This window comes from Pygoscelis adeliae, unplaced genomic scaffold (genome assembly GCF_000699105.1).
Source record: "Pygoscelis adeliae isolate BGI_AS28 unplaced genomic scaffold, ASM69910v1 Scaffold124, whole genome shotgun sequence".
Lineage (NCBI taxonomy): Eukaryota > Metazoa > Chordata > Aves > Sphenisciformes > Spheniscidae > Pygoscelis > Pygoscelis adeliae.
The window spans coordinates 1,982,513-2,009,541 of NW_008824791.1; the positions used below are offsets into that span (position 1 = coordinate 1,982,513).

Genomic DNA, 27,029 nt, shown 5'->3' on the forward strand with positions numbered 1-27,029 from the left:
CAAAACAAAACAAAGCAAAAACCCTCCAAAATCTGATTTCAGTAATTTAAATTCAGGATAAATTCTTCCTGCTGGGAAAAAAAAGAAAGAAAGAAAAAAAAAAAGGGATTTTTGCAACTTTTTAATCTTCTCAGAAAGCTATTGTGAACCATGTGACAGGAAAATGCTACTCAGAGGATGTGTTTCAACCCAAAACGAATGTGGAAGTGTGTATATACATATGTGCTTGTGTGGGTGTATGTAGCTTTCTAGATGCTCTACTCAATTAAAGGAGGTTGTCAACATTTAGATTATGACTCAAGACTAGAAGGTATCTTTTGATGGAAGTTTAGCAAAATCAAACACAGAATGAATTTTCCCAAAATTATTTTAATTAAAACTTCTTTTTTTTCTGGCTTTTGAAAGTTCTCTTGCAGGAATGAAAACCCAAACAGAAAGGGCACTGGCTAATGCATGCAAAAGTGTAATGCCTGTAAAGTGCAACTAGTTTTGTACGAACAGTAAAAGCTTCGTAGGATTCAGCTGAAATTAAGTTGTTTAGATCAGCTAGAGCCTTTTTATTAGGCTAGCACAATGTTGAACTTATAAACACATTTGTTTTACATGATAAGATAAAAGGCTGTTTATTGGTAAAAGATTTTTTTTAAAGTGACAGTTACGACCTTTAATGTATGATCTGTAAGCTATCATCTGATGAATTTTGGCCAAAGCCATGGAAGAGAAGCATTTGAAGTGGGAAGCCAACCCAAAAGAAACAGAAAAAATAATTTTAAAAATTGCATAGCTTTCAGTGAGTCCAGGAAACCTAGGTCTGGTCTTGGAAGAACACGTAGAGCTGGGTGGTCTAAAGCCGAACTGATGTTCAAGGATCTTAGGTAATTATGATTTTTTTTCTCTAACGTTGATAGTACTTCCAAGTTTTGGGTGGTGGGTGAGTCTGTGACATGGAATCAATTGTCATGCCTAACTAATACACATCAGAAATGAGGTTATTTTGCAGTTCAGATTTTTTTCTTCAAAGTTCATTTTCAAAGAAATGTGGTAAAGGAGAAGTGTATATGGGAGCAATTTGTATCTGGAGAGCTTACCAAATAATGTTACAAAAGAGGCTGTATTCTGCAGTATGCTGATGGTTATTACTAGCCGTGGATACCAGGAGCTCCTTGTACGTAATGCACCCCAGCACCGTTTTACACTTGCATATGAAAATGTTGTCAGAGTTCTGCAGAGTCTGGTAATGATAATACTTCAGCATTATAACAAATAGGTAGTACTGTTATTTTGTTCTCTATTTTAGAATATCAAATGTATTTCATTGCTTACACTGTAGTAGCAGATCGAAACCATCTGCTGTCTTGCCACTGGTCCACCAGTCTAACAGAAAATCTCAGCTCATTTTCCTTGAGGCCAGTATGCTTTAAGGCATGTGTACTAGGACTATAATCCAGCTGCTGAATGTTGATACAAGTCCAGACCTATGTTCATGAGTCTTTTAAATGGAAACAGTACTCTTTGCCAAGGATTGGAACAGAGATAAACTCAGTTTGCTTTTCTCTCTTCCCGCCTCCCCCCATCCCCTTTACAGCCCCATCCCCCATCACAGTCATAAGGAAAGACAGGACATCCAGGAACAGCGTGTCTCTGTCTTGGCAAGAACCTGAACATCCGAATGGGATCATCTTGGACTACGAGGTCAAATACTATGAAAAGGTGGGAAGAAAGATTGAAAGGGAGGGTTTTGTGCTGGTAATACTGTAATGAAATTATTGCATCTTGCCTATGTTAAGTATTCAGAGACACCCCTGTCCACTCACTGTCTGCCTCAATGACACCAAGTGTTGAAACTGTTCAGTTTTTGGTAAGGAGAACATCATGAAAATACGAAATGAAATTGTTAAGTTGTGTTGTCTACCAAGTTCATCCCCAAATACATCAGAACAGATACAGAAAGTAATGCAGACAAGCTGTAAGATCTTTTTTTTTTTTTTGAGTACAGTTTACTTACTCAGTTCTGTTATGCTGTCAGTGTTCATACATTTATTTGTCAGTGTCCATGTGTTAGTGCTTCCCTGTGATGCAAGTATCTTTTACACAAAAATGATTTGGAAAAGAGATGGGCAGTCCTTTTAGTGAAAGTTTTCACTTTTCATGAATAACTGAATTCTTCATAAATTTTATGTAAATAGCTACAAATCAAAGAAAATCTGCCATTTAATAGGTTCTGCTTTATATTGACATTTTCTTGTATTTACAGCTGTTGATTTCCACATCATATATAGATCTGTATTTAGGAAAAAAATAAATTGTCATAACAGAATGGGTTTTTTTAGTAAATCTTACTGGTAAAATTGAAAAGACCATAAATTGTTGTGAAGATTGTGAATAGTGGTATTAGCCATTTTTAGATTGGTCAGAGAGACCTTTTGATAGAATGTATTGCTACTGAAGTTGACAAACTTTGAAAAAATGGCAGAAATAATGATTTAATTTAGCATTTACTAATGCTGTCCATATCTAGAAATCAGGCTTATGTTTCATACGTACCAGGGAAGATGTGGTGCCAATATCCACTCAGAAACTGCTGTTAAAAAGACTCCACAGGTATTCAGTTAATCTTTAGAAAGTTTTCTCATGGAGTTTACCAGTGGGACAATGTGGTATTGATAGTCTATGCCTTATCTCCAGCCAAAGAATGGGGATCGGAAGGCCGTATTCTGAAAAGATTTCTCCCAAATTAATATGTCATCTGACTTTGGGTGGAGTTTTTTTGGTGAGCACTAGAACCTTCAAAGACCTTGGTAAAAATCTGAATATACGTAGCACTACTGATAAAAGGGGAAAAAGAAAGCTTCCTACACATTTCAGTTCAGTCTCACCTTATAGATCAGCAGCCTATAGACTTTCACTTTGGTTTTTTTCTGTTGTTTCAATGGGGACAGGATCAAGTCTGGATCCTGGACTTGAGAAGTAGAAGAGAACTGGCTTATACATCAGATTGCCTTTATTTGTACATCCTCAGCACTGAAGGGGACACAGGAATTATTTAGGCTCTCTTGTTTCCAATTTTTTTTAAAGAAAAGAAAATAGATACTGCCTTTTAGTAAGGCTTGGAAGAGCTATTTACCTCAGAAAGAGCCTACGCCTGAAAGATCCCAGAACTTCAGCCTGTTTTGCACAGGCCAGGTTATTTATCTGCATGATTAACTTGTGCTTCATTTGAGACCTGCCTGGCTGCTCTTGCTGCCTTTGGCCGTACCTTTGTTTTCCAAGAGCTGCGGCAGCCCCGACTCAGCTCCACCTCCAGCCTCCCCAAGTGGAAGTCCTTGCCTGGTCGGCTCTGCGCGAGTACCATGGGGTGCAGGATGTAACTCGCAGGTGTGTTACACATCATGGCATTAGGGCGATCGCTCTGGTTTTAGTTGCTCCAAAGGGAGAATTTTTCCCCTTGTGTGCATTTAGTTCATTTTAATTGAACAACTGAGAAATTTTATTTGTGTGTTTGTTTTTTTGCGGTGTTTTGATCATCATTCTACACTGAAATTGGCTTGCTTTATTCAAGAAAATTGTCACCTTCCAGTACTGTTGTATGCACAGACTGAGCATGCGGCTGCTATTCCCACTGAGTATATCCAGTCTGACGGAGCAACTGGTTGTCATAAGACAGCTTCATAAGACAACCAGTTATACGAGGCTGATCTTGCACATGTGTTTCTTCCCTTTGAAGCTCTGGTTTTAGTTGCTCCAAAGGGAGAATTTTTCCCCTTGTGTGCATTTAGTTCATTTTAATTGAACAACTGAGAAATTTTATTTGTGTGTTTGTTTTTTTGCGGTGTTTTGATCATCATTCTACACTGAAATTGGCTTGCTTTATTCAAGAAAATTGTCACCTTCCAGTACTGTTGTATGCACAGACTGAGCATGCGGCTGCTATTCCCACTGAGTATATGACGGAGCAACTGGTTGTCATAAGACAGCTTCATAAGACAACCAGTTATACGAGGCTGATCTTGCACATGTGTTTCTTCCCTTTGAAGTCTGTGATCAAGAGTTCATATGCACCAGACAGCTTTCTTAAACCAAAGAGCCAACTGCTTGACAATAGGAGCCAGACCATTTAGAGCAAAGGGTTTTTAAAAAACAACCTTCTGACACCAGTGTTTTTTAATGTGTGGTCTGCAGCCCCCTGGGGAGTCTGAAGCCTATTCCTCAGGGTTTATGAAAGGTAACTAAGAAAAGCAAATCTGTTGTCAGGAGGCTTTAATCCATTGCCCTTTCTAGGTCTGCAAATTGAAAAAGGTTGAAAACTACTACTCTATGCATGATAAACTTACATGAGGTCAGAGCAGCCCATGCTGGACTGTTACTCTTCATTTCTTCTCCAAACACCTTTGGAAGATGCTGCTTTTCAGTCTGAGATCTCTAAGCAGCCCCCCTCTCCTCCTCTTTTGAAAGGAGAGCTTTCTTTTTAAACTGGTCCAGTCCATTTGGTTTTCTGCTTCAGAAATCATCTTGGTTGTGCTCATCAAAAAACCCACTGCTGTTAAGTGACAGCTGCTAGGAAATAAACCCTTCACAGTTAGCAATCTCAGTATTCCTCCTGACAAGTCGTACCTGATGGCTGGTAGATGATTTATGTTGAGCCATTCTTTTCCCTCCTGCTTGTTTTTACTTGCCATACCTTTTGTAATCTCTTGGAAATTGATAAATACAGTGTTAATAGAGTAATACAGGTCAACCCAATTCTGTCATACACCTTGTCCCTGCAAATGTGGGGTTTTGCTACTTTGTTAAGTTGTTCTTAAATTTCAAAGAATACGTGATATTTATGGGCAACTGCGTGTTACTGATATTCAGGATGTTAGAATACATTTGGAATAAAAATAGAATGTCCTGTATCTAAATTATGATGATATGTAGTTTTTCTAACGCATTATTGGCATAACGTATGTGGAAAATATTTATTTTCTGCAAGGGTAATTAATTCACTTATTCAGTTTTTTTTTCACCAGTGATTTCACTTGTTGTAACCAAGAGAGAATAGAGCTTTATGTGATGTTTCTAGAGAAATTAGGAGCTACAGTTTTGGGAGACTGTTTTAACTTTTTGGAATGAACCTATGGGGTTTTAAGGCATAACATTATGAACTGAGAGCAACAGTTTTTCAGACTCGCTGTTTGGAATATAATTGTATTCTCTGTAAAAATCTATAGGGCCTGGTTCTGAGACCCCAGTTACTATTTATTCGAAACATTTAAAAGAAATAAAATCCTTTTTCAGAGGAATACTGTATGGAACTTCTAGGCATTTATTTTATGGCAGGGCATAACATTTTATGTTAAGTTAGTGGGACCAAATGACACCCCAGTTTAGTCCATCCATATAAGGCTATGCTGGATTTTAACTGTCTCAGCCGTCAAAGTGCCCGTATAACAACAGTCAGCTTTTTTTCTTACGCAAGCAGATACTTTGTTTCATCCTTGTCCTTGCTCACATAATTATGTTCTCTGGAAGGAGTATCTTGTCATGCAAAAAAAAGCCGTCTCCTAAATACCACACACAAACTATTAATTGCTTCATTTAAATATGTGGCTTACAATTCTGATAACTAAATCCCACACACTTTATTAAGGTGAAGTCTGCTGCAAACAATGAGTGAAATTTAATTGCAGTCTCACATTACTAAAATAGATTTGCCTTTGCCATCATTGAAATTGTGTGCTCCGTAGACTGGTTAAAGCCAACAAATAAATAATGATACCTAGTTTGTGCTCTTTCTGAGGCTGAAAAAGTAAATTATATGCAAATGCACTTAGTTGCTTTTAAACTCTTATTAATCTCGCTTTGAGGGTAGGTAGGCCATGTATACTCCACGACGTTTGTAGGAACTGTATCGACGAACAGTTCACGCCTGGCAATAAGGGGAAGCAGTATCGGGACTCTGCGCTCCTCCCGAAGATGTGTAGACTGGTTTTGGCCTCTCAAGTGTACATGCAGCTGGTGGGGAAAATGTTCTTCCTCATACAGTATAAACACCTACTGTGCTTATTTGAAAAAGGACATACCGTTCACTCTCACTAGTACTGCCACTATAAATGTTAAATGTATCCAAAATATGTCTTTTGTAAAACATAGTTTAAAATTATAAAATGTCATTTGCAAATGAGACACTAACAGTAGTGGGACTTGCTTCTCAGTAAAGATTGTGTCTGGTAAACTATGCAGAAATATTCAGGAAGAATACGCTTTGTGCATCCAAGTTCAAATTTATCATCAAACAGAGTGTTTGATTAAAGTTCTGCTTGGCAAAGACTGACTCTGGTTTTTGTATATTCCTTCTGCTTATGGCAGCTATAGTGCTGTATCTCTGAAGTTTTACTTCATCCCCAAGAAAGATAAACTTGGGCTTTTATGTGGTGTTTCACTGATTTGATTACTAGTAACATAAAAAATGACTTACAAAATATGTGTGTAAAAAGCTTACCATAAACTAAGATACCATGACATCCTCCATACCATTGTTCTAAACGTTTATTTTCCAAGTTCCATTGCGGATTATTAACAGACAGCACCATGACTATATTTTCTCTTGCACGTATGTATCTGCACAAGAAGGAAATGTTTGCATTTCATACAAGCAGCCAGAAGTGAGATCAAAATGAATGTCCAGTCGTAGCATACACAAAAGATTTTGTTTTAAAGACAAGATTATTATGTCTTTGAAATTAAAAGAGTTGCCTACATTCAGCTGAATGATGAGATAAGGAAAGCCTGCAAATTATACTACTAGGCCTTTGTTAGCTCAAAAATAAATAATTTTACGCAAACCTGTTAGCTCCTTAGAATGTCTTCCTGTAAATTTTCTCCCTTGAATTTATAACAGAAAACTTTTTCAGAGAAGTATTGGGAAACTATGAGGCGGTCCAATGCTGATTTGCTTTATATTTTTAGTGTGCAAAGAAAATGGGCCATGGTAAACATTTTTATAGTCATTCTTTGAAGACTAGGTCCAGCTGACCCTAAGTGAGGTTTTGATTCTGGATGGTAACTTTTAGGCACAGGCTCAGCTACTTTTTCTTTTTTCTGCCCCCCCCCCCCCCCCCCCCCCCCCTCCTTCCCTCCTTTCCCTCATATGCCAATAAACTCTCTGATAGAAATGTTGAATATTATGTGGAAATTCTGGCAATTTCCCTAACCATAGTGTAAATGCTTCTGTTTCTCTCTGTATCAAAGACTGCCAAGAACAGGGTAGCTAGACTTCTGTAGCACTAAAGTGAGCAGTTTCTGATGTCTACCCACTAACTTAGAATAAACCTAACTTTCTTACTCTAGACAGCACTGCAGAGCAAACACACTAAAACGACTCTAGTCACTTGAACTTTTCACGTGAAGGTGAGATGGCTTTGACAATGAGTGTGTTGAGTATTTTCCAAGCTCTGTACTTGTGCATTGGCACTCTAATCTTATCAAAGTTAAAATGTCAGTACCTTGCAAGCTAATGCAATGCCATAAAACACAGTGGGAATTAGGTGAGATTGTTTGCATCCGACATACGTTAACTCAGTTTCTGCTTTCAACCAGGCAAAACTCAATGGTTTTAGTGTATTTCAGAGTGTTCAAAGTAAAAGGGCGGCATATGAAATGCCCACCACCTTCGGAATAAAAAAGTTCCTGGTTGGGAACCTAAACAACTGAGATTCTCACAGTTCCCCACGTGTGGCTGCTGTCCAAGATTTTTTCTGAGGCAGTTCCAGTCGCCATTTTTAGGAAGCCAAAAATGCTCTTTTGGTACAGGATGGCTTTAGTAAAATAAGCAATACCTCAAGCTCCAAATGCATGCTTAATTTTTTAGACTATGTGCTTACAGTGGGACTGAGACACACTTTTATCAGAATTAGCTTTTTACACAGTGTGAAGTGTATCCAAACTTACTAAATTACAAAATGGTTCATTTCTTATTTTATAAAAAAAGTCATTATATCAGAAATATGTGACTGTTAAGCAGAGTGTGGCTGTGAGCATATCATCCGTACTGGGGATGCTACCTTGCTCTTCAGCAAAAAGCAGTAAGGAGCAAACACATTTCCTTTCTGGCTACTAAAGCCCAAGACTCATTCAGGAGCAAGTTCAGTGGGGTTTTGTCCACATGAGGATGGACGCATGAATCTCATAGTTTTTATAGCATAATAGAAAACCAATTATATTTGCCTGTTTGCAGAGCTGAGGTGAGGAGCCCGAGTGGAGTTTCTTTTCTGACTGTTATAAAGGTAAACACTGTCTTGTAAAATGTGAGGCAGTAAAAATTGCATCCTGCAGTAGCTCTGCAGGGCCCTAAAATGTCTAAGTTGGCCTGTTACAACTTCCAGTTCAGTGCAGTAGGCAAATCTGGTTTATGATTTTTAAGTAACGTTTTAATCTTCATTTTCTTGTTGTATTGCAGACTATGGACAAAATGATGCAAAGCCATTTAATGAAATGTCATATACTCAGCATGTCTAGTATTTGATTTACAGCACAAGGTCGTAGAAGCTCTAATGATTTAGATTTCTTGCTAATCAAAAGATTTTTAGCTGATTGAAAATGAATGGCTGTACAACCATTTGTCAGGCTATAAATATTCAAAAAAATGCCTCTGCTCTCCAGGTGACGTGTAGTAATTTTGTACCAACCACCTCTTGTTTCTGTTTTTTAGGGTGTGGTTTTAATCTGATAATTTCTCTTCCCAAAAGCAGGAACAAGAGACAAGCTATACTATTCTGAGAGCCAAAGGCACCAATGTTACCATCAGCGGCCTCAAACCTGATACCACCTACGTCTTCCAAATTCGAGCCCGAACTGCAGCTGGATATGGGACAAACAGCCGCAAGTTTGAATTTGAAACCAGTCCAGATTGTATGTGTTTGTTCTAATGGTTTATACTGACATCCTGCCCAGTTTCTGACTGATCTGAATGGCTGCTTTCACTCCTTTTCTAGTTTAGTAAATGCGACTCATAACTATTTATGATGTGTCTTTCTGGGTAGTGTTACTATATAACTTTATATTTTATCACTAAACTTGAAACATGCTATAAAGAGTATACCATGACTATCACAGGTGGTATTTTCTTCCATTCCCTACTTGATCTCTGCCTCGTGCCAGAATTGATACCCTGCTAGAACACGGCTCCTGCCAAGGGAGGAAGTTTGATAGAAAAACAGATTCACAGCCTTGTGCTGTTCCAAGTTTGTGGCCTGAACCCTGTGGACTATAAACCCCTGCTCCTAGAGAATTAATATTATATTGGTCCATTACTCCTGTGGGTCAGTGTGTAATTCTCCGTACTACTGCGGAGCATTGCTGATGTCTCCTATGTAGCCTTGAGATGAAATTAATATGCACAGGCCGGGAAGGGATGGTCATTCAGTTGAGTAGCTGGTTAGGGAGTTGGGCTGTTTGGGTGCCTTCTCCTCTCTGTCACTACATTTCTGGGTGGCCTTGGGGAAGTTATTTACTGGTCCAGCACTCCTTTTTCTTTTCTCTAATGCCTAGATAATAACATTATTTAACTGATGACCTTATAAGTATTCTTTACCAGTTCTGTTATTATATCAGAAAGACTTTTAATAGAGCTCATAGTCTTAAATGTTACTTTCTTATCACTTGGTACTATATAGTAAATCAGACCTTCTCTTTGCTAGAAGCTGAAAGTGGCTTAATGCATCAAAAAGTCAGCCTTTGCTTAGGTACCCAGTTACCGATGTAGACTGATGATGCGTAATCAGAGACTGTGCTTTTTAGAAGGTCAGGCTTTCGCAGAAGATTGATATCTGCTGTTCAGAGTTATAACACAACTAAGGACTATAATTCTGATACACTCTCATAAAGCTTATTCATGTACTCATTATAAGGCTTGAGAACCCATGGTGTAAGAAGTGCTCTGCTAAAAGCAACAAATTTTTAACCAAGAGTAGCATCAAGCCAAATGGTCTTTCACTTGGCATCCATGTATTTTTGAGATATGTTCTGTATTCCATCCCTACTTCTTCCTCGCCCACCTCAGCTCGTATTCTGAAAAGCAAACAAGCTTCTTGTTTAAAAAAATAGTTACAAATCACTGGTATGGTGACATGGAGCTTTGGCATACTGGATGAAACTGGAACTCAAGATAGGACAAACAAGTACAGCAAGGAGAAAAAAATCAGTTGCAGTGATAAATTTCATAATTTAGAGGTTAATGAGTTTTCTCTGCAAAGTAATATTAAAATAAAAAAGGAAAAAGTAGCTGTCTGAAAATGTGGCAGGTGACAGGAGACAGTGGTGCACATCTCAATAACGAGCATACAGGTTACTCAGATAGACAAGAAATCCTATTGCCAAGTTATCATAACTTCGCGAGTGCCGTTATAGGTCTATAATAGGCAGAGGCTTCTTCCCAAGGGAAGTGGTGTGACTCCAAGCAGTCACGTACACAAACTGTCTAATTTGTGGGGACCAGGAGTGCTAGCTTTCAGCTCAGTTCGGACAGCTGACTTGAAGCATAGTGCTGAGGAGCCTAATTCTCCTGTGCTCAGTGAAGTTGGATAGGCGCCTGCTGAAGGTCGTTCATAACGCCTAAGATCTAAAGGTGTCCTGTCATTGTATAGCAGTCTAGCGCACCAAAGCTCCATGCTTAGGGACCACAGGGAAGCATCCAACGTAAGGCAGAAAATAGCCCTTCTTTTTCCTATAGGCACTGATTAACCATGGATACTCCTTCTATCTGCTTCTGTGTGCCCTGGCTTTTCACAGCCTTCATGGGAATACTGTCAAGCTTAACTGGGAAGCTTAATTCATTAAAGCACTTTCCGTCATACAGAAGTGAGAGTAAGGGTGATGATTATTGACTGGCTGGGATTTCTTGCCAAGGAAAAATTCCTTACTGACCATGACAAAATATATGTATGTCATGGAATGTATGTTTGTGTTTACATATATGTTTATATATAAGTATCAGTTGAACAGCAGTTACTACAATCAGCGAGAGTAAAAATCAGCAGTAGCAGAAACAACTTTGGTAAATTGTCAAAGGTGGCCAGAGTCTTTTGTTTTCTTCCCTTGTATTTATTTGTCTGATGAAAAATTACTTAGTAGATTAAATATTTGGCAGGAGACCAAATGCTATATAGTGATGACTTAATCTGTCTGTTCCCTATATGAGTGTCAACTGTGATGTAATCAATGTTATGTGTGTGTGTGGTTATTTATATATTTTTGTGTTAACTTTCCAGCATTCTCCATTTCCAGTGAGAATAGCCAGGTCGTAATGATTGCCATTTCAGCGGCAGTAGCCATTATTCTCCTCACAGTTGTGGTGTACGTCTTGATTGGGAGGTTAGTTTATCATCTGGTTTGCACATTTACTCCCACTTCCATTTCCCCGAGCAGCCTTGATGAGCATGGCAAATTGGGTGTCATCAGGCAGTAGCGTGGCTGGTTTGCACCTTCTCCTTTGTCTGCTGCCCAGGAGCTCCGAATACCACTTCATGCTCAGTAATGAGCCCGCTAACGTTAGCAGCCCCAGTCATGCAAGCAGTTGTTAAAAAATGCTATAAACACATTCTTAGGCAATTGTAAAATTAAACTGTAGGGGTCAAAAATCAACAAATCCTCTCATTAGCCAATTTCCTCAAATTCCCTGAGAACATAACATGCCTCTATAGGGCACAGAGAATGTAAATATCATTAAACTTTCAAACAGGCATTTAATTGTGGAGGGAAAACATTTTATTCTGTTTCCACCTGCAGTTAACGTAAAATTCTCTATATTAATTTTTTTTCTCTGTTGCTTGTAGATTCTGTGGATACAAGAAGTCTAAACATGGCACTGATGAGAAAAGACTACATTTTGGGAATGGCCATTGTAAGTTACTGAAGCCTTTTAATGCTTCCAGATCTGTCGAATTAATCCCCTAGATAAGTGGTATTTTTCAATTTAAAAAAAAAAAAAGTGATACCTCACTTAAACGAAGGTGAAATTGGGAAGAGAATTATCTCTTCTCTTGTGGGTAAGGAGGTTTTCCCCAAACAATTATCCTTTGTTTCAAATTCTTTCATCTGTGTTCAGGTTAGTAATGAGCAAAACATAGCTGTCTATGTTCAAACAATGCGTGTGGTTAGCAATATGATACTGATTCTGCTGTGCATTACTGAAATGCAGAGTGTAACTTCAACTACCTCGTTATCAGCTGTATAAAGTCTAAGAAATGACTTTTTTTTCCCAAAGCAAAATATAAAATCAATGAAACCTGTCTTGATGACTACTGCAGGGACTGTGAAAATTGCTTGCTTGACAAAGTTGACCCACTAATAATTTAGTTTGGAGTTACTCTAAGCTTAGGCTGAAAAGTGATTCAGAGTAGTTTCTTAAATTAAAAGTAACTACTAAACAAGTGTCTCACAAATTAATGGGATTTTTTTAATCCAGCTCTGTTTACAAACGCGTTTTGTTCAAGTCCTGATTCCCCACTTGTAAGAATGTCTGTGCTTTCTTTGGATCTCATCCAGAACTAAGAGGAGAGCCTTTCCATTGACTTGTGTTGCCTTTGTATCACAAAAATTTTATCTAGTTAAGGATGTGAGATTTTTTTCATCCTGAAGAATCTGGGCTACTTTTGAAACATGTTCAAAAGCCAGACCCGAAGCCTGTTTCTGACGTTTGTCTACCTATTTTAATAAGGCTAAATGGGGCTTTATTCATGGCTACTCTGGGTTGTTCGGCTGTGCCCTGTGAAAGGAACAGTGTGGAGCAAGATCCCATCCAAGAGACGCTCAGGGGAGGAAGTGCTGATTTTCTGAGTCTGGGCACGTGTCCTGTCTACCAGGAAGAAGTAGTTTGCTATGGCCAGTGGCTGGAGGGGAGTGTCGTCCTGCAGTATTTCAGCTCCTCTCTGATCCTAGATCCTCTCTGCAATGTGCATAACCCTGCAGCACTTTTCCATAGCAGAGGAGGTCTGGATCGTGAAGACTAGATCACAGTCAAAGCTCCATCCATACCCTCTTTAAAATAGAAATAAATTAGTTTTGCAGTAGGAGAAGCTGAGGGAAGAAGAAGGTGATAGTTTAACATTCCTGATCAGGAGTAGGGGGGGGATTCTTGGTTTTTTTATCACTGCATTTTGGATTTTTTTCATCCTTACAGGGCGAAGATAACGCCCTTCATAAACACCAAGACTGGAAATTCCTCCTTTTCACCCACAGAATTCTTGGTGTCTAATGAGCATGTTTTTAATAAGAAGCAGTAGTTTGTCTTTGAAACTGTTTCAGCTCCAGATAAATATCCTGCTACACCATGTAAACCATGTTGAACCATATATTGCTATTGCTTAGCACGTTGTAAGGTTAATGTACGTGGGTGTTTTGCACACAACAGTGGCACTGTACCATCTGCAAGAAAAGAGCTGTTGGTACTATATTCAGATGCCTCCTCACCAAATATAATTGAATTAACATTTTAATGTGGGATTTACCTGCAGTAGTTGGAAATTAGAACTGCTTCCTAATCCCCATGACAGTGGAGTGACTGTTCTCTGGCTGTTCATAGTATTATTATTTTAAGTTTGGAGCCCCTCCTTATCTCCAGAGAGCCGTGAGCATGCATATCCACAACACGTGAGCTCCTTCCCCTGCACTGTCAGGGGATACACAAGCTGTAACAGTGGGTTTGCTTCGTGCAGCCCAACAACCGCTAACCAACTAGTCTCAGAAAAAATCTACACAGTTACATGTGGCCCATACAATTAATGCTTCATCATCCAAATTTAATGAGGTTATAAAATAAAAGCAGCCTGTAAAAAAAGTGTCACAGACAAATAACAGGTCAGAATTTGCTCTCCTTACTCCCACACAATGGAAAGTTGCAATCACTATCCTTAAACATGTCAGTGCTGTTAAATTCCTGTGGATTAAATTGCTTTTAATTTGGCTTTAGATATTTATGTACTGTTTTCTGAGTAGTGCCATGCTGATTCATTGTGTAGTAAGAACAGAGCTGATCGTGGTCCTGGTATTTCTGTTAGAAATTCTTGAAAATGATTTATTGATTTTGCAGATATTTGTCTGTTAGGATTTGTATGTATGGACGTGTGTTGCTGTTGAAACTTTTTTCTACTAAATTACAGTCTTTCTCAAAGAATAAGAAAATTGTTCCTGTGAACTAAAAAAGGATAAAGTAACTTCCATGGCTGTCGTAAACTTTCAGCATCTTAAATACAGCAGCTGGTTTATTTCAGTCAGTTTATTCTGAATTACTTTTAAAAAAGCTCCAGCCATGAACTATTCCCTGCAGCCGTATTACAAATCCTATAATATTACTTCAAAGGAGCAAAAATGTTTCACCTCCTCAGATCCTCTCCCTTTGCCTTCTTTGGCTAGGCCCTTTTTATTTTTTTGCTACCTTTAGGGCTATTCATGCTGTTAAAATGAAAATGTAAATTATTATGTTTGCACAGAATGAGCTGTAAAGTAGTACAGCTTAACACATGTGCATGTGTTTATTATCTGTTTTTCATGACAGAACCCAGTTACTATACAGGCTGCCCTTAATTATTGGTGTGAAGGGATTATTCTCCTTGCAGTCACCATCACCTGATCTTGGGAACCTCTGGGGTCAGCATTAAAAATCTGCAGCCAAAAACCCCACAGTGCAGAAACTTTTAATTGTTGTTATTTTTATTGAGGGTATGAGGGAGCCTGTAATGTACATTCAGCATGGACAGAAAGGAGCATTTACAAGATTTTTAACCAACAGCAATATACAGCCAATTACTTTTTGTTTTACATGCAAGTAATTCTGTAATCATCAGGCTCTTGAAGGAAACACAGTTGGCATTTAATGCTGCGCACACGCAGCCCTTGTGTTAAGAGCATGGCTCTCGGTTTGCATTGTTTTCAAGGCAATTAGCTTGGGAACTGAGTTTTATCATTTCTTTGTCAATTCCGAGGCCAGTAAATCTCCATAAAATTGATTTTTTTTTTTTTTTTTTTTTTTTACATACACTTGGGATTGTTTGACAAAACAATGGTGTGCTCTAACTAATGGTCCAAAGGTATTTTTTCCCATCTGTGTTACCCCAGCAAAAAAGGTTTAACTATTCTAGCAGTCAACAAATTGATGCAGTATAATAATGCCAAGCTGGAAAAGGATATTCCTGAGTGGGTTAAGGCAGTGTTTGTAGGAGGAGTTAATATCTTTTACAAGACCAACTGGTACAGTTAGGAAAAGCTAGAATACATGTCCAGGAACGCAGGTTTTGTGTCAGAAGCAGAAAGCTTCAAGCTGGATGTAACGGTTATTTCACTTTTTGTTAACAAAACATCTTTGTGTTCTAAAATGAGTACAGAGGCAGGCACACAAGGTACCGGGTACAAGCACAAGCAGGGCCTTGAGCCGGGGAGGGGGAATGAGGCTATGCTTTGCCTTCAGCATCTTTGCTGGAGAGAAAGGTTGGGAATGATAATATGTTCCTCTCACACCCAGTCCTGCTGGAGGAAGAGATGTAGAGAGCTTGAAACTGCCCTTAAAATCATTCAGTTGTTTGAACTAGCGCTTGCCCGGGGCAAACAGTACAATCCTTGGCCAGGAAACTCTAGAGGGGGACAAAATAACAACGTGGATGTTAGGGTAACTGAGCGCTAGAACCAGACTTTAGTAATAAGAACAACTGGCTGCCATCCTTGTACGTACTAGCAGAGGGATTGAGGCACAGGTGCATTTGTTCATGTATAATTTCCTTTTCTTATCCATCTTGTTGGAGGAGTCGGAAAGAAAAAGTTTGAGTTGATGTGCTCTGCTTAATGTATTCCTAAGAACTTTTCAGGTTGACTGTAACAACACACATTTTGTTCCTTGCCTCTTTGTTGTTACCTTGAAAGGGACAATATAAGGCAGCATCTAAACGTAGCAAGCTGGGAGGGGTGGGTAGTATTTTAATATTTGAAAAGCAGTTGAATATGGAAAGTGCAAATATATTTAAAATCGGTTTTCAGACTTCTGCGTGATAACTACATTAGTGTCTCTGGTTTCACTCTATATTAAGATTCCTGAAGATCCATCAAAAGCAGTTTGATTTGAAGAAGCAGTATACCTTTTTCTTCTATTGATTTGATTTCTATTGTCTCATGAGCTTTCTTTAGAAGTATTAATTAAGTCTAAGTAACATTTTCTCTCTGAATTTGTTTTTACACAGTAAAACTCCCAGGCCTGAGAACTTACGTAGATCCGCATACATATGAGGATCCCAATCAAGCTGTGCATGAATTTGCCAAGGAACTAGAAGCTTCTAATATATCCATTGATAAAGTAGTTGGAGCAGGTAATGACCATCAGATATATTGAACTAAAGATAGCTTTTTGCTGTATATATTGTTTTACATCTCTGGGTTTATACTTGTGACTGGAAAGAAGACATGTCTTCAAATTAGTAGGTCATATTTACAGCTGACTTTGGTGCATATGAAGAATTAAGGGCACAGAGTTCTATTTTTTCCCCCAAAGAAAGCAGATAGCAAGACAGTTTTTCAAAGGACACCCGTCAGCCCACACTTGGACGCAACACTGTTGGGAGTGAAAAGAGGGTTCAGCCTCACTTCTGTGTTTCTCTTTAAAATCTGTCAGCACAGAAAATGGTATGAACTGTGAAGATGTTTTCTTTTTTTTCCCTTAAAAGGACTGTTGACTGTTATGTCTTGAGTGAAACCACAAACTCATTTCATACCAGTCACCACGTATCCATCAGACTGCAATGACCTTTGGGCATTGGATTGATTTTGGTCACTGCTTTGGATTTGAATTATCGATTCAGGAGGTAAGGGTTGTCTGTCTGATAACTGATTGTCTGAGCCATACAGACGCCATAGATTGTTGGGTTTACAGAAAATAAACTGGCGAAATGAGCAGATTTTGTAGCAGACAAGCCAGATTACAGAAAGTCTCGTCACACTGAGTTCTCCATGTTGCAGTGCAGCATGTAGTTCCTGATAGTATGTGTGCTTGCTCCTTGAAGTGGCAGATTGTCTTGTTGAGTCAGAAGATCATGAAGTGTTAGCTTTCCTGCTAAATTAAAGCATTTGTGAGAAGTACTATTGATTTTCAATCCATTGAAAATTACTAGTTCTTTTATTCTTGATTTTTTGCTTCTCTCTAAATTTACTATTTGAATTAAAATCATGAGATGTGAGAGAGACAGACTCTTAGTGCACAGCAAAAGATTTTCATTTGGAAAAAAATGTAGAACCAAGCTACTGTACTCAGTGCATCTCCTGAATCACCCAGTGAAAAGAAACAGTATTCATCCTCTCTTACTGCAGCTACTCAACTGCTTGGATGAAGTTAGGTTATTTTCTGCAAAGGTAGAATTTTTGTTCCTTGCTGGTGTTAATTTTGCCCCACAAGAGTGCACTGTTCTCCATCATCTTCAGTCAAGGCAGCAAAGCTCTGCTTACTGCACATAATAGAGAATTAATATGGGGATAGAGAAAGGGGTTACTGAAAAGCTAAGTCCAAGAGCAGTATGTTTCCTTATAAGACTTTCAGGAGCCTTCATTCACAAATGTAAGCTTTCTAAACTTGGGCTGTATGCAGTATATGAATCTAGAAAACAAATTCATAAGAATCAATGATATGTCATATTTTAAAACTCATTGTTCTGACCTATTTTTAATAAGAATACACATGAGAATGAGAGGTAAACCAAAATTTGCCAAATATGGCCTCTGAAAATGGAGGAAGAGTTTTCTGAGAGGCTTCAAAAAAGGGATATGTCCTAAAAGAGTCAGATGGTTTAAAAAAAAAGTCCCTTTGCTCCACTCCATTTCAGTGAAAGTGACAGTAGGTTCCTGCAGGTCCTCTGCATTGAAGCTTGGACTCAAGATAAAATAAAGCCATTTGTTGGAGACCATGACTCAGCTTCATGTAGCCTAAACTACATACGGCATTACAGTTAGCAGTTCCTATTAGCAGTTGCCAGAAATGCCAACAGGAAGAGCCAGGCAGGGAAGAACAGATGAAAATCAGGCTACAGAGTGCTGGGAGCTTCCAAAATGCATTCGTAGCATCACTTTACCCTGCTGTCACATTCAGCACGTGGTAGCTTTTGCATTCAGAGTGAGTGCCTCCGAGGCTGCTTCTGCAGGAACACTTCTTTCCTCCTCAAAAGCAGAAAGGCATTTCCTGTCTCTTACTTGCGTCAATGACTTATTTGAGTGGATGTCTTGGTCTTTTCCTGCCCTTCTTTACAAATACATGTGTGAATGAAATTATAAAAAGACAGTGATTTGAGAAGAAGGGATTCATTTAACTGCATTGAAGTGTGACGTAAGTAATGAGACCTTCAAGTCAGGCAAGTAATCTTGATATTCTGAAGTACTTTTCCAAGTAGTTTTTCACAGCTTTAGCCAGAAGTCTCTGAGAATAAAGGACAGCTTACATAGCTTTGAAAACATACCCAAATGCAATAAGGAAATACTCTTGTCGAAAAGAACCTCAAGAAAAACACAAGGGATTTTAGTGGGAGGCTAAGCATAAGAAAACTGAGGTCAGGAGCCACTTTTTCAGATTTTTCTTTACAGTAATTTTTTCTTTTAGAACAACTCACTTGTTTTTATGGATCCACTTCAGCAAACTAGTTAAGAAGTTTAAATCCAATTGGATACCAAGAGAATACTACAGAATCTACTTGATTTGGGATAGATTTAACTATGTGCTTTGCTGAACATGAAAGCAAGCATTTGCTTTTCTTTCAAAGTTTAAACATACTTGTAACATAACATCTTGTCGATCAAAGTATTTCTAAAATTTAGGGGCTGCCTGTCCGTGAACTTATTGTGAAGGTTTGCAGTGTCTCAGTGAGGGCTTGTAGAACGTTGCTGAGGTTCACAACATTTATGAAACATTCAGCTTAGGTGCCTCTCCAACTCCGAGGGAGTTCTGTGCGCAGCAGTACAATCATGATTTAAAACACAGCAAAGTAAAGGGAGTAGCTAATTTCACAGAGTCATCTTTTACTTGTCCCCTGGGTCTAAATGCACAGCAAATGCCATTCACTGATGCACTAAGTAGCCTATTTAAAAATAAATTAAGATCTCTTGAAGAGAGATCTTTATATCATGAACAGCCCTCCTAATAATATCTATTTGCTTTCCACATGTAAACAGACATATCAGGCTGCAGGGCAGGTTATACAATGTTTATGTGTGTAGCATAATTAAAAATAAACACTTCAGAAAGGCTTTACATGAAAAGCCATCAACCTTGACTCTTAAAATCAGTGCCAGGTTTTCCACCTTCCAACTTGTACACAAGTCGTTATTCCTCCTAAAAAATATCTGATGAGATCCAGTCCATTTCTTACTGGGACCATATAATAATGATTTGCAGAAAAAAGATGTAGTGTAACTGCATGTCACTGTGGGTGTTGACCAGATAGACTTACGTAGCACCCATACTGCCCTGTATTTGAAAGAACCAAAGGTTACCGTAGTTGGGCTGCCCAGTGAGCTTTCTCCAGCGAAATCGTTTTCCAAGAAAGTAAACCCATTTTGTATTCATGGACAACGGTAAGCTCCATTGCTATGAAGGGTCCAACTTTTAGTCTCTTGCAGTATCCACTGGCCTCGAGGCACTTGTGGAATCCGATTAATCACCCGAGTTCTAAATCGTGCAGCCATGGCTAAATGGGACTGTGTTGATTGACATTAGCCATAACCTTTTCCTTCCCAAAAGTCAAACAAATATCAGATATACAATTCCAGTCAGAAATGAAGGATTGATTGCTGGACTGCTTGCTGAAACCATAGCTATAGTTCCCATTGACAGTAACTGAACAATAGTTTTAAGAGGTTAGCTTGTTATACCTTTTTGGACCATTAAAACATAGAAAAGGGAATATGAAGCTGGACATTACAAGATTTATTTCAGGCACTTTTTTCCCTTCTGTTTTCAATATGTGCTTTGGTCTTCCTCTTTGTGGTGCTCTGACAGTATTGAGCTGGGGTTAGTATTTGAACTGAAGCTGTGTTTGCTCTTGGTAAAGTATATTAGTCATTTTGGCTTGCAGAGATTGAATATTTTTAATTAAGAAGTCTGAACAGAACTCAACACCCATTAGTTACTAGTAATAGGTTTTACAATTAATTTTCTGAGCTGCTGCCTATCTTGGCTGCCTGAAATACAAATACTGTTAGAAACAATGGATGTAATGAAAGTGCTATTTTAGTAGTAAATATGTATATAAAGATAACCCTGGTTTTAATTTTTTTGGTTATTACATTAATAGCACAGTACCATGCCTAGAGGATGAAGCAGCTCAGCAGCTGGTGATAAGAGATGTCGACATTCACTTCTATGTTGTTGACTCAAACCTAGCCTGGGTTAGCAACAGAGAAAGGTCATTGCCCTATGACACATTTGTTCAGGGTTTTTTTTGTTAAATTGGCTGTCTAACAGAGAAACCTTAGAAAATAAAGCTGAAAAGTGACCTCAAGAGGTCATTAAGTCCACACCCTTGCCCAAAACAGGACTTGTTAGGTACCATTCTTTCTTATTCTTTACAATCTCCAAGATAAAAGAGTTGATAGCCTCCCTAAAAAATCTTTTGTACTGTCCAAGTGTCCTTACTGTTAGAATTTTTTTCCTGATATTACTGACCTTTATTGTAATTTGCAACTATTCTTTGGTTTGCCTCTTGTGTATAGAAAAAGGAGTCGGTGTCCATCTTATTTATAACGATAATTTTGATAAGCCAAAACTATTGTCATGTCTCTCTCTTCTCATTCCTTGTTGTGTATAAATAACACCAATCCACTGAGCTTTGAACATAAACACACAGCCCTGACTTTTAAGATTCTGGTCACTGTTATTACTCCCTTTTATCATTCCTGAATTGCAGTGCCACAAATGGGACATGGACTCTACTGTCAGCCATATTGGTGGCAAGAGGAAAGAATTGGTGGTTGATGAAAGAATAATTTCAATTTGCAGATACATGGGCTGAATGTAACGTCTAAAATGTATCCTGTGTGGTATCACGTCTGAAGTCAATGGTGAAGGGCTGTCAACCCATCACACATTTCTGAGCATTAAATCTGTGAAGAGCAACATGATTTAAATTTGCGTGTTAAAAATGTCTTATTTCTGTGGGTTTTGGTCATTTTTAGTTTTCACAGATGTTGCTTAATGTAAACAGCTGCAGAGATAAAGAAAGAATCATTGTGGGCAAATGAGCTCCAAGAGCCTTTGCTCTTTAGAGGCATAGTAATGCTATTGTATTTAGGATTACTACATGTTAAGTTGGGAAAAGCTCATATGTAAGCAGTATAATCACTCTCTCCATAATGTTTCACTCACAAATAAAAACAAAATTCCCAGTTTGCATAAAGATGATGCCAGCTAGATTTGGATTTGTAAGGTTTGTTTGTTTCCAAGTCAAACTTTCTATACAAGGCCACTTGACAAAACATGGCATATGAGGGGCTATTTATATTTAGACCTCAAGAACCTGAATAGGCATGTATTATTGGAAAATGAGTGGTAAAGCCCTCCAGGAACACCCTCTAGTTTCTTGAAAGAAAAAAAAAACAAAACACAGAACAAGACACCTTTCTTTTCTTCTCTGTTCAGTAAAGTGTTTTCCTTGTCTTTAAATATAAATAATCATGTAGAGCAATTCTAGCCATCGTATTTCTTGTATATTTTGTCCATTCTCTGTTTTTATTGTATTTTTCATTATTTCCATTATTTTGTCATTAAAACAAGGAGACAAAAAGTTACTACAGTAATTTTAACTGGGATGTTGTATGTGCAGGTTATTATATCATATGAAATCTAAGATGGGGGGTTAGATAATTGGGAATCAAAAGTCAGTCGCTGCTCAAATGTTTTTTTAAGATACTGAAACTTCCTTATATGCTTTATGTAATCATTAGTTAAATACAGAAATTTTCAAGTGAGATGTTTTCTTCCAGCAATTTGTCAACATATTTAATACTTGCTCATTTGAATGCTACGATAATTTTCCCTGTGCTTCCAACTCTTCGTGGATGTTACATAGCAAAGGATAAACCACGTTGTATAAAAGTAAACATGCAGTGATATCTGACATTTTCTATTTAGGGATCTCACACAATAGACAGTGGGCACAATATTCATGGTGGACTATCAGGTCCTGTAGTCCCATAGTGAGAGTATATATTTGCGTGATTAGGTCCATCTGAATAATGATAGAACAAAGATAACCTGTATGGATTTCTTTTTTTCTTTGCAGCTGTGTAGATAAATTCTTTTGTTATGAATTATCTTTCTACTTTAATTGAAGTAAGTAAAATAATTGAGAACTGCCCTATCTCTGTTTGGGAGAAATGAAGAGTATAATGTTCACAAGGATGCATGACTATTCTGATACTTCTGCGTTAATCAGTTAGCCCTCCTACTATTGCCTCAAAGTGCATCAACTGAAACAAAAAGGGAATTTTCTGGTGACATTTATGCATTCCTCTACTCCGCAGTCATCTGGATATGCAGTGTAAATAAGTGACATTGTCCAGTTTGACAGCTGGAGAACCCAAGCATGGAAACGTTAAGTAGTTGTCCGAAGGCCTCCTTTGGAGCTCCGGCTTGTGGCCCACCAGTAAACATCAGGGACTTTTGCTGCACACTGAGTCTTCTTTCTTAAATCCCCACGAAATAACTACATTTCATCTTTTGTCATTTTTCCACCTTTTTAGGAGAATTTGGAGAAGTTTGCAGCGGGCGCCTAAAGCTGCCTTCTAAAAAGGAAATTTCAGTGGCTATCAAAACCCTGAAAGTTGGCTACACAGAAAAACAGAGAAGGGACTTCCTGGGAGAAGCAAGCATCATGGGACAGTTTGACCACCCTAATATCATTCGATTAGAGGGAGTCGTCACTAAAAGTAAGATATGACGGGGCATCTGTTTTGCATGGGAGGTGTCACTGGAGGTCTCTTCCACCCTAAATTATTCTGTGATTCTCTCATCTTTCAAGGAAGGGCAAAAGCAAATAAAAAACTGAATCATCCTTGTTTATGCTCTGCAAACCCTTCCAGAAAAAATTATGTTAGAACCCTCTTAATATGTACCAAATATCCTTCAAAAGAGGTAACAGTGGAAACACATAGCTTGGCTTTTGCAAATGTATTTCCTCAAAAGCAGGAAGAAAATTACCCATGTGCAAGCACCAGCTAAACCCGCACTGATGGATCCAATGAAGAATGGTGTCAGAGGCAATTGCCAGCAGTGCAGCTGCAGGACCTTCACTGTCTTGCTGCTCTCAGGCTGCCGAGAGCTTACAAACAGTACCCCAGGTTAATGAGGTGGGAAAACCTGGGAAATAAAAATGATCTGCTTGAAAAAAATAGAGAGAACATGCAGAAAAAGGAGCATTTTTGAATAACAGTGCAGCTCGGTAATAAACTGGCAGGTTTAGTAAACTCCAGAGCTACAAATTGCTACAAAGTGGCCAAGAGACACTTGCTGATAATCTGTTACAAGTCATGGAGTCTGATGTCCTAAGGTTTCCTAACTGCACTGAAGCAGTATGTTCTGCTTTCAACTAAATCATTAGATTTTATCATTAGCACAAATTAATGAACAGCCTACCTGGCTACAGCAACTGATACTAGTATATTAATAAATAAGTCCTAACTTTTTCCTACATGGTTTTCATGCGGGGAAAATACTCCATGTGATATTCAGTATGCACCAGTATGAGGCATTTTAAAGATCCTGATCCTCTAGAATTTATACTTCTTGGTGAAAATCTCAGAAAAAATCTTGGGGCTTTAAGCTGTCAGTAGTAAAATTGATTTTATTTATTTGATAATGTTTGTCAAAGGGTGGATGAAAAGCTGGACATGAGCCAGCAATGTGCACTCGCAGCCCAGAAGGCCAATCGTATCCTGGGCTGCATCCAAAGAAGCGTGGCCAGCAGGTCGAGGGAGGTGATTCTGCCCCTCTACTCTGCTCTGGTGAGACTCCACCTGGAGTAACTGCGTCCAGCTCTGGAGCCCTCAGCACAAGAAAGACACAGACCTGTTGGAGCGGGTCCAGAACAGGGTCACGGAAATGATGAGGGGGATGGAACACCTCTCCTGTGAAGAAAGGCTGAGAGAGTTGGGGTTGTTCAGCCTCGAGAAGAGAAGGCTTTGGGGAGACCTTATTGCAGCCTATCAGTACCTAAAGGGGGCTTATAAAAAAGATGGGGGCAAACTTTTCAGCAGGGCCTGTTGCGACAGGACAAGGGGGAATGGCTTTTAAACTAAAGAGGGGTACATTTAGACTAGATATAAAGAAGAAATTTTTTACTCTGAGGGTGGTGGAACACTGGCACAGGTTGCCCAGAGAGGTGGTGGATGGATGCCCCATCCCTGGAAACATTCAAGGTTAGGTTGGACGGGGCTCTGAGCAACCTGATGAAGATGTCCCTGCCCACGGCAGGGGTGTTGGACTAGATGACCTTTAGAGGTCCCTTCCAACCCAAACTATTCTATGATTCTATGATTATATTTTTACTAATAGGCATTTTCTAAATCTGCCTTTGGGTGTTTTTGTTGTGGGTTTGGTTGTGGGTTTTTTTTAAAACATGTTTTTGTCTATGTTTATGATAACAAATCACCTTCTCCTTTTGAGACAAAAAATATAATTGAAAACTCCACGCACGCTTGGTACCTTCCTGGAGAAGTAACGTATTTGAAGAACCCTCTCCAGCTCCACTTTCGTTAAGATAACAGCAAGTTATAACAAGCATTCCTGAACGGTGGTGTCGGTTTAGAGCTCCTACCCAGCTTTCCCATGGCAGCCATGGTAGCCTCCTTGAAGCCACTCAGATCCTGCATGCTCTTCTCCTTATGAGCAGCTGGTGGGATTTGGTGCTGGTGATGCTGCCTCATTTAGGCAAGTTCTGGCTCTCATTGCTTGTGCTGCTGATTGTCCTTTACCTTGAGATGGAAAGCCAGAAATAGTAGTAGGAAAGAGAGGTTGCATGAAGTACCAAAACTGGCTTGTTCTGTGAGACGTAAATTCGGAGACTTTCTAAATTTCCATTGCAGCATAAGGTGATAAATTTAATGATCTAAGTCCTGCAGTAGTTATTAGGTGGGAGACCAATAAGATTTTATAAGAGGTATTCTTAAAAAAAGATTCAGGAATGCTCTGAAATTTTTCAGGGGGGTGGAAAAAATCAGTAGGATGTTTCCTAGTTCATCCTAGAGGACTCTGCCAGCAAAGCAGCTCCTTGCCATTTCAGTGAACTGCTTGGAATGTGCTGAGGACGTTTCCAGTTTAACTGGGTAGAATTATGCCAAATACTTTGTTGTCAAGTAGATGGCTTTATTGGTTTTAAGGAATCTTGTTTTTAAAATTGCGTGATTCAAGGTTTCACAAACATAGACAGGCATGAAAGAATTTCATAGCTTACTGCAACAAATTATATGAAATAAAAAACCCACAGGAATGTGTCTAAAAATAACTAGTGAAAGGTATGTAAAACCCTATATGTTATGAAAAGACATAATTACAATAATAATGCTTTCTCTAGGTGTGATTAATGAAAGTCTGTTTTGCTGATTTAAATAACAAAGAAGTTATTCTTCAGCTTAGGTCTCACAGTCCCATTAGGAAAGGACTGCCAGATCTGCCTGTGTAAATCCAAGTTATCTCCTGCTTTTTAATGACACACACTTTTACAGTCAGAATAACATTTGCAGTCCCAAGAAACGCCAGCATCAGTCTGTACACAGCTGAGCTAAAATCTATTTTGTTAAATTTTGTATTTCTGTGGCACTTGAGAAAATAATTTAATTGCTGTACATGCAGGAATTTGTGCATTGCTTTTGAATGTACATTACTAATTCTGTCTGTATTCTGTATAAGTGACAATTAGTAAGTTTGCTACTCAGCTGTATTCACAGCAGACTGCTGTCTGTTTTGGGGGGGGTTGGGAGTGCCAGCTGCTTATCACATTTAGGTATGAGAGAGCAAGCTCTGAAAATTCCCAGCTGAAGTCAATAAAAGCCTCAGGGATACAACACCCTCTCCAGATAGCTTGAATACAGGAGTTGAGAAAACTGCTCTGGAACTATTTGTATCCGTTTTACTGGGTAAAATTAAATGGCATAAATGCAAGTAAAGATGATTATTTTCTTCAACATTCAGTAGGGTGATAGAAGGACAAGAAGGTTGTGGGGTTTGTTTTTTTTTAAAACAAACCAATATACTGTAACAACAAATTAGCAAGCGTTCATATTTTTTAATGATAGCTGTTAAATTGCACTCAAAAGCATTAGTTTATGTACAGTCAGCCTGTGGAGTATTTGCTGGATCACTCTCAGTACAGGTAATGGCATGATAAACAGGTGAGATGACCTTTTCTTCATTAACCAAATTCTTTTTGACAGGTGGCCCTTAGCAATGATCTAGCTTTTCATACTAAGCAGATCTTCTGAAGGAACTCCTAATAACTGCAATTGTCATGATCCTTATAACAGGACCGTTTAGTATGAGAAGTGCTCAAGCTGGGGTGGCTGCGGTTTGCCAGTGGGACAACCCACCGGCGGTATGAAAGAGGTGCACCCACCAGATAAGACTTCAGTCCTTTGCTTCAATGCAGAGTTGTTCCCTGCTTCACACCGATTTCTGTTCTGCATTTTCCTGCTACACCGGTCTCCTGGGCTCGCTGTAGGCAGGAGTCTTAATAACTAGCGCACATGTTCTGCTTAGTTTACTAATAATTTACAGCAATTTGTAGCCTGTTAGTATAATAAATTTCGGCAACACTGTTGACACAAGTTGTTATCATGTATAAACGACTGTGCTTTGATAAATGAATGCAGAATGTTCTTTTAAAAGTGCACCGTGTTGCTTCAGAGCATATGCTTCTTATTATGGACGCGTTTCCAACTGAACGAGAGTGAAACCCTGCACTTGGGGCTTTCTGAGTATGAGTGGGCAAGGCAGGAAGATGCTCTCTTAATAATTTGAAAGACGTAGCTTCTTACTCTAATTT

The 27,029-nt window shown here is 38.7% G+C and overlaps 1 protein-coding gene across 1 annotated transcript in view; it reads left to right on the plus strand.

The window, feature by feature from the left end:
* Positions 1-27,029, plus strand: part of EPHA3 (EPH receptor A3) — a 231,713-nt gene that overhangs the window by 170,998 nt on the left and 33,686 nt on the right. The window contains 6 exon segments of the mRNA XM_009323937.1: positions 1,586-1,710; positions 8,730-8,889; positions 11,247-11,349; positions 11,811-11,878; positions 16,203-16,328; positions 22,735-22,920. Coding sequence (XP_009322212.1) covers positions 1,586-1,710; positions 8,730-8,889; positions 11,247-11,349; positions 11,811-11,878; positions 16,203-16,328; positions 22,735-22,920 — 768 coding nt within the window.